This window comes from Nothobranchius furzeri, chromosome 12 (assembly GCF_043380555.1).
Source record: "Nothobranchius furzeri strain GRZ-AD chromosome 12, NfurGRZ-RIMD1, whole genome shotgun sequence".
NCBI classification, from domain to species: Eukaryota; Metazoa; Chordata; class Actinopteri; order Cyprinodontiformes; family Nothobranchiidae; genus Nothobranchius; species Nothobranchius furzeri.
Window position 1 is genome coordinate 67,384,427 of NC_091752.1, and position 6,942 is coordinate 67,391,368.

At 51.8% G+C, this 6,942-nt stretch overlaps 1 protein-coding gene across 3 annotated transcripts in view; it reads right to left on the reverse strand.

The window, feature by feature from the left end:
* Positions 1-303: 303 nt before the first annotated feature.
* LOC107376256 (myosin-10) overlaps positions 304-6,942 on the reverse strand; it is a 93,190-nt gene continuing 86,551 nt past the window's right edge. For all 3 annotated transcript variants that reach the window (XM_015945266.3, XM_015945265.3, XM_015945267.3), the window contains 17 exons: positions 6,538-6,709; positions 6,180-6,392; positions 5,955-6,099; positions 5,676-5,882; positions 3,948-4,052; positions 3,720-3,872; positions 3,401-3,649; positions 3,110-3,322; positions 2,814-3,026; positions 2,571-2,732; positions 2,376-2,504; positions 2,214-2,302; positions 2,008-2,131; positions 1,144-1,352; positions 963-1,071; positions 682-854; positions 304-606 (listed from right to left, as the gene is read on the reverse strand). In XM_015945266.3, coding sequence (XP_015800752.3) covers positions 453-606; positions 682-854; positions 963-1,071; positions 1,144-1,352; positions 2,008-2,131; positions 2,214-2,302; positions 2,376-2,504; positions 2,571-2,732; positions 2,814-3,026; positions 3,110-3,322; positions 3,401-3,649; positions 3,720-3,872; positions 3,948-4,052; positions 5,676-5,882; positions 5,955-6,099; positions 6,180-6,392; positions 6,538-6,709 — 2,819 coding nt within the window. In that variant the 3' untranslated portion in view covers positions 304-452. The remainder of the gene's footprint in view (positions 607-681; positions 855-962; positions 1,072-1,143; positions 1,353-2,007; positions 2,132-2,213; positions 2,303-2,375; positions 2,505-2,570; positions 2,733-2,813; positions 3,027-3,109; positions 3,323-3,400; positions 3,650-3,719; positions 3,873-3,947; positions 4,053-5,675; positions 5,883-5,954; positions 6,100-6,179; positions 6,393-6,537; positions 6,710-6,942) is intronic.

Consider the following 6,942-nt stretch of genomic DNA (forward strand, 5'->3'; position numbering starts at 1 on the left):
CGAGTGTGAGCGCTGCTTTTGGCTCTCGCACTGAACTATTACAAGTCAACGCTGACCTGCTGTCAGGCTTCGGAGGAAGCTAAACGAGACAACAAAGCTAACAAGGCAGCAACCCTAACGTCAAACTGCACTAGCTCCAAAATCAAGAGATGCTGTAGCATGATGAGCAGCTAACGGCAGAGCCAGAATCTGCAGGACAAGCTGGTCACGGGGTTCTAAGGCCTGCAGGGGCTCGGTGGGCTTGCTGCTGTTCCTGTGCTTTTCTACAGCTCTGAGGCTGAACGTCGGAGGTGGGCTGGTTCGGTCGGTAAGGCGAGGTAAGGGAGCCAACTGCTGGTGTCTGCTAAGAACAAGGGAGAGGTCAGAACAGAGACTAGGTCCCGGATCGAGCAGCTAGAGTGCTCTAGTGGCTGATGGAGCTGAGGGACATGAGGGGAGATGTTGGGGCTCCTCTACTCCAGCTGTGGAGCTGGAGTCTCGTTGGCGTTGTTGTCGGTGACCTTGTTTTCCAGCTCTTCATCCGACAGGAGGTCCAACGATGTCCCCTCCACCTGCAGGGGGCGTCGGCCTGAGCGACTGGGGGGGAAGCTGATGGGGCCACCGCGCCTGCAGGGGGAAGAGGAGCGGAGGTGAGGCTAGGTAACATCAGGGTGACGAAGCTTCTGTAGGAGCGGGCAGCACCTCAGGCGGTTCTTGAGAGTGTGGACCTCCCGGCTCAGACCCTCGCTGGCTTCGGTGGCGTCGTCCAGCTCTCTCTGCAGCTTCCTGCGGGAGGCGTTGGCCCTGGTGGCCTCCTCCTCCGCCTCCTCCAGCTGCCGCTTCAGCTGCTTCATACGAGAGCCAGCCTTCTCCAGCTACACACACACACACACACACACACACACACAGGAGGAGATGACGATGAGTATCAGCAGTGGGATGACGAATAATCACAGCAGCAGAGAAACCAGCTGTGCACATACTTGCTCTTTAAACTGGTCGCCATGGCGACGTTCATCCTCCACCTGCATGCAGACTTCTTTCAGCTTCTTCTCGGTTCGCCTCACGACCTTGTTGGCTGCTGCTCGCTCCCTTCAGCGAAGGAAACGTGACATTTATAAATTCATCGGTTCTGATACCTGAACACTTGATGTGTTTCCTCACCTGGCCTCCTGCTCCAGCTGTTCCTCCAGCTGTGCTATTTTGGCCTCCAGGGCTGTGATGGAGGCCTTGAACCTGCTCTTCACAGAGCCCTCCAGCTCGCTCAGCTTGGCCCGCAGATCCTTGTTCTGGCGCTCTAACTGCTGGCGAGCGTTTTCGCTCTTCTGTGCCGTGCTGCGCTCTGAGCTCAACTCTGTGGTGAGCGTGTCCACCTGGAGGAGGTGCACAGAGGGGAGGGACAGGAGACACCTTTTACCTTGCACCTTAAGGCAGAACTAAGGATTTTTTAACACGTTAAGCTACTGCTTTCAAACTAGATTCGGTAGTTCTTGAACCAGGAAGTTGAGCAGCTTGACATTGAACAGTGCTCTGTCGCCCTCTGCTGACCAGAAACGGAACTAAACAACTTTTGTGGTTCAGGCGGGAACACTAGTGGGAGGTCTCTACCCGCTTTACAGCTGTTAGCCGTTTACTGTGCCGTAGCTAATATAAAAGCTAACAGTTCTGTTGGCATCATGGCAGCACCCGGAAGTAAAAAGAGCAAAGAGCTAAAAACTGAGCGAACATCAGTGCAGCCCACGCTAGCTTGACGGAGCTAAAGGAGGCAACAAAAGTATGGATTGATGGTGACCTGGCTTTGTTGTTACTGGACTTGTAAGTAATAATATTTTTGTCCAACAGTGCGAATCCTTTTACTTTGTGGTTTATTTTAGTATTAGTTGGGTCTTGTTAGCGTTAGCTCGTTGTTAGCGCTAGCTACAGCAGGCCAGTGCTAACGAGGATGGGGCCGTTTTACGACCAGCAGAACGGACTGTTACTTTAACTTGAGCCCATCAGAGGCAGCGGAGACAAATGCTGACACCACACCTGCATGGTGCTCTTTCTGAATCTGTCGTTGAGCAGCTCCATGTTGCCCTGCTCCTCCTCCAGCTCCTCCTCCAGCTGTGCAATTCGAGCCTCCAGCCTCCTTTTCTCGTCCATCAGAGCCGCCCTGACGGGAGACCAGAAGTTGGTTTAACGTGGACTAGAGCGGAGTTAAACGCAGAAACCGGTGAAGCTTCACGCTGCCTCACTTTCCAGAGGTGCTGTTTGAGATTTCGTCTTGTAGCTCGTCTCGTTCCTGCTCTGCGTGGCGACGGCCTCTCTCAGACGCTGCCAGGTCCTGTGGAGCAGAAGTAGAAAAATTTAGCATCGCCACAAAAACACGTTTAACCAATCACAGCGAAGACCCTGACCTCGTGCAGCTGAACAATCTCCGCCTCCAGACTCTTCAGCTTCTTCTCGTTCTCCTTCGATAAGGCAAAAATGTCGTCTCTGGAAGCCCGCGTGTCCTCCAGCTCCCTCTGATAGTCCTTCATTTGAGCCTGAAGCAGAACAAATACTCATGAGAACAGAAGCGGACCTCTCTTACACCCGACTGAAGTCAGTACCTGGAGCTTGCGTAGCTGTTTGATGGCTTCATCTCGAGCCTTGTTGGCTCCTTCGATGTGACTCTCGATGTCCTTTAGGTCCATCTCCAGCTTCTTTTTAGCCGCTAAGGCCAAAGCTCTCTGCTTCCTCTCATCCTCCAGCTCAGCTTCCATTTCTCGCACCTGGAAGGTTGTGACCAGGAAGGAGTTATGGAAAGGTGCAGGTGGCTCTACTACGACGCAGACAGAAGGTCCGTGTTTCACCTGCTTGACCAGCGCTCTTTTCTTCTCGTCGTTTTGGTCGTCCCTGCTCTGAAGGTCCCTCTCGTACTGAGCCTTCATGGCCTGCATGTTGACCTCCAGACGCAGCTTGGCGTCCTCTGTGGCCTGCAGCTCGTCCTCCAGCTCCTCCAGCTGAGTCTTCATCTCCTCCAGCTGCTGCTCCAGGGTGCGCTTGGACTTCTCCAGCTCGTGGACCTGATGAGACGAGTGAGAAGAGCCAGAAGATAAAAACACGATATTGTTTGTCTGAAGCAAAAGTCAAGCGCCGTGACGCTCACGTTCTTGCCCACGTCGTCCTTTGAGCTCATGAGGTCTTCCATTTCGGCGCGGAGCTGCTTGTTGACTCTCTCCAGCTCCTCCTTGGCCTCCAGCGCTTCATCCAGAGCTCTGGTCATGGACAGAGCTTTGGTCTCCTTCTCTCTGGCCTCGGCTTCGGCGTGGTCGCGCTCCTCGGCGTAACGAGCCGAGATGCTCTTCTCCTCGGCCAGCATCTGAGGACGGGATTGTTGATCAGTGTTGAGACCAAACTCATCACACCTCCCAACCCCAGCAGATAAAAGCTTTGCTACCTGGTCAAACTTCTTCTGCTTCTTCTCCAGGCTGGAGACGATCTGCCTCTGGTGGTCCAAGTCCACAGTGAGATCGTCCAGCTCCTGCTGAAGACGGGTCTTTGTCTTCTCCATCTTCTCAAAGGCGATCGTCTTCTCTTCCAGACGTTGGCTGGCCAGCTCCAGGTCCTTCTGCAGCTTCTTCTTCACCTCCTCCAAGCTCTCCATCGTTCCAGCGTCATCCTCCAGCTTCTTCTTGCTCTCCGACAGCTTTAAACACAAAACGCTGTCAGAAGGTGACCAGGATGCTGCCTTTTGAGGCGCAGAGGTCACATCCTACCTGAGCCTGTAGGGACAACAGCTGTTTCTCCAAATTCTTGCGCGCCTCCTCGTCTTCCTCCTGTTGCTCCTGCACAGCAGCTTTCTCTTCCTCCAGCTGGCGAATGCGACTGCTCAGGCTTAGTTTCTGACGGGTCTCCTCCTGGAGGAGCTCCTAGAAGAAAAGACACCGCGGATGGAGTTCAGGTGGAGTTTAAAGCTCCTTAAAAACATCATGAAGGGTCTTCACCTGTGTGTCTTGGAGCTGGCTCTCTAGTCCAGCCACGTCTTTGGCCTGCTTGATCCCCTTCCTCTCCGCCTCTTCCAGCAGGGCCGACACGTTGTCCAGCTCCGTCTGCAGGAGGTTCTGATACGGTCATTTTATTCAGACGAAAAAGATCTGAGCCACGGTTAAAACTGGAGCTCGAGGGTCACTGTCCTCCATGTTTTAGTTCTTCCTCAGGTCAGCATCTCCACGCTCTACAGAACCGCCGCTGATCCAGATCTTTACCCACCTTCACGCCTGAGTGCTTCTGGCTTTTGTCCCGCCTGATTCTGCTTCCATCAGTGGTTCTGGAGCCCCGTTTCTCTGCAGTTAGCTCCGGTTGAACCCTGAGGCCTTTCCTGCCTCCTGGACTTTTGACCTCCTCGGTGAATTTGACCTCAGAGGTTTTTTCTGTGGTATGGCGTCGTTATTGTCGTGGCCACGCATCGAACCACATCAGGTAGGACAAAACCCAGAAGACTCAGGCGTAACACGACGTTGGAAAAGGGTTTTGAATCAGTCGACGTTGAACTTTGTCATCGTCACGTGTAGGGTTGTCACGGTAACCGGTGTAGCGGTAAACCCCGGTAAAAAAGTTAATAATAATAACCGTCTTGTTTTTAAAGAACTATATTATCTCGGTGGATTACCGTGGCTGCGGTGTAGGCGCGGTGACCCTTACCAGCCACCGTATCGTCTGCTGAAGTTGCCGGCGGCTCATGCGCACTTTGTTGTTTACAACCAAAACTTTCTTGAAGCTAAAGCTGAAATAATGGCCAAAGGAGGAGACGGCAGCACTCAGGACATTTTTTATCCCTCAAAGAAGACAAAGTGGGAAGTACGGGCATTTTTTGGATATTTGAAGAATGCCGAGGGACAGCTGAAAGAAGACGGCTATCCTGTTTGCAGCACGTGCAGAAAAAGTGTCTGTGAAAGGCAGCAACGCTTCAAATCTCATGACACATCTGCGTGACCATCACCCACAACTCTACAGTCAACGCAAGGCAAGCTAACGTTAGCGCTTTAGCTAAAATGCGTGATCCGAGGATTTGGGTTGAGGGAGAATGCAACGAGTCGCTATATAAAGCAGCCGCAGCGCCGCTACCTGCATATAAACCGTGTCGCGGACACCGCCATGTTGAAATGACGCTATGCATTACGGGGCTCCCAGGGGCAGATAAGAGTTGGTCTCTCTCCGAGAATAATTATGAATTTAACAATGATTACTGCCTGATGACATTTTCCCACATCTGCAACGCTCACTGGAACACAAACCGAGGACAATATTTTCCTGATATAGGGTTTATTACTCAAGTAAGGGTAAAAAAGTACCTGATTAGAAGGCTACTTGAGTACTGAGTATCATCTGATCTAATGTTTTTAAATGATGACATCAAACAGACAAAAAATAAGAAGTTATGGGCAAATATTGGTATTTTAAAGACTAAAGGGAAAAAAATGTAAACAAATAAACAACATAATTACAAAATAACATATTTTAGGCTAAATTTAGACACAAACTGAGGACAATATTTTCCTGATATACAGGGTTTATTTAGCTGTCTGAAAATGTAACACGTTGAAAAAAAATACCGCGATAATACCGAAAACCGTGGTAATTTTGGTGACAATAACCGTGAGGTTACATTTTCACACCGTGACAACGCTAGTCACGTGACAAACCCACAGATTCCTGCTGCCTCTGGCTCTAACCTGCAGCTTGTGCGTGCGCTCAGCCAGCTCTCCTTTGGCCTTCTCGCCCTCTGTGACTCTGGCCATGAACTCCTGCAGCTGAGCCTCCAGCTTCTTCCTCTTGTGCTCCGACTCCGTTTTCGCCTGCTGCAGACTTTTCACCTCGCTGGCCAGCTCTTTGTTGGCGCTCTCCTGGCTCTGCTTGGTCTTTTCCAGGTTGGCTTTGAACTAGATGGATAAGAAAAGGGCAAAAGGGCGATCAGAGAGTGCTGCTAACTTCTCTCAGTGAAGGTCTCGTACCCTCTTGGCCTGCTCCAGTTGCTCAGAAAGCTCCTCTAGCACGGTGGAGTGCCTCTGCCTCATCTCCTGGATCTGAGATTCGTGGTTTTTAGTTTCCTCCTCGATGGCTTTCTTCAGTTCGGCAACTTCCTGTTCACGCTTGGTCCTAAAAGTTGACGGGGTTAGTGAGAAACGGTCAAATAAAAAACACCTTACGAAGGGTGAACAGCATCCAGAGCTGGAGACCTGAGCTCCTGCTGGGCCGCCGTCGTATCCAGAGTGTCTTCCAGTTCGGTTTTAAGGGCTTCCAGCTCCTCACTCAGGTCCCTCTTGAGTTTCTCAGCCTTGTTCCGGGCCTGTTTCTCTGACTCCAGGTCCTCCTGCAGCTCGGACAGCTGAGCCTGCAGCTCCCGGACCTGCTTCAGAGCATTGTTCTTCTGGATGGACTCCTCCTCTCCTCTGCTCAACAGAAAAAAACACAAATTCACAGATGAAACCAGTGAATTGTCCCTTAAATGAAAAGATGCGCTGAGCTCCTAGAATAAACAGGTGTAATCGCTACCGCCTCCACTGGGGGGCAGCAGGATGCCGCACGCGCTCCCACCTTGTCTGCATCATCTGCTGCTCCTCGTCCTTCTTGCTCAGCTGAACTCTGAGCTCCTCTGTCTGCGACTGCAGCTCCGCTATCTGGTCCTGGAAGTCCGTGGTCTCCCCGTCCAGCTTCCTCTTTGCCTTTTCCAGCTCCTGACGGGTTTTCTCCTCTTTCTTCAGTCGTTCTGAGTGAAAAAACCAACAATGTGGTTTAGAAGGGCTGCATGGTGGCGCAGTGGTTAGCACTGTTGCCTCGCAGCACGAAGGTCGCAGGCTCGAAACTCAGCTGCGGCCTTTCTGCGTGGAGTTGCGTGTTCTCCCCATGCATGCGTGGGTTTCCTACGGGTACTCTGGTTTCCCCCACACATCACAACATGCCCTACAGGTTATAAATTGTAACTCGCTCTGGATAAAAGCG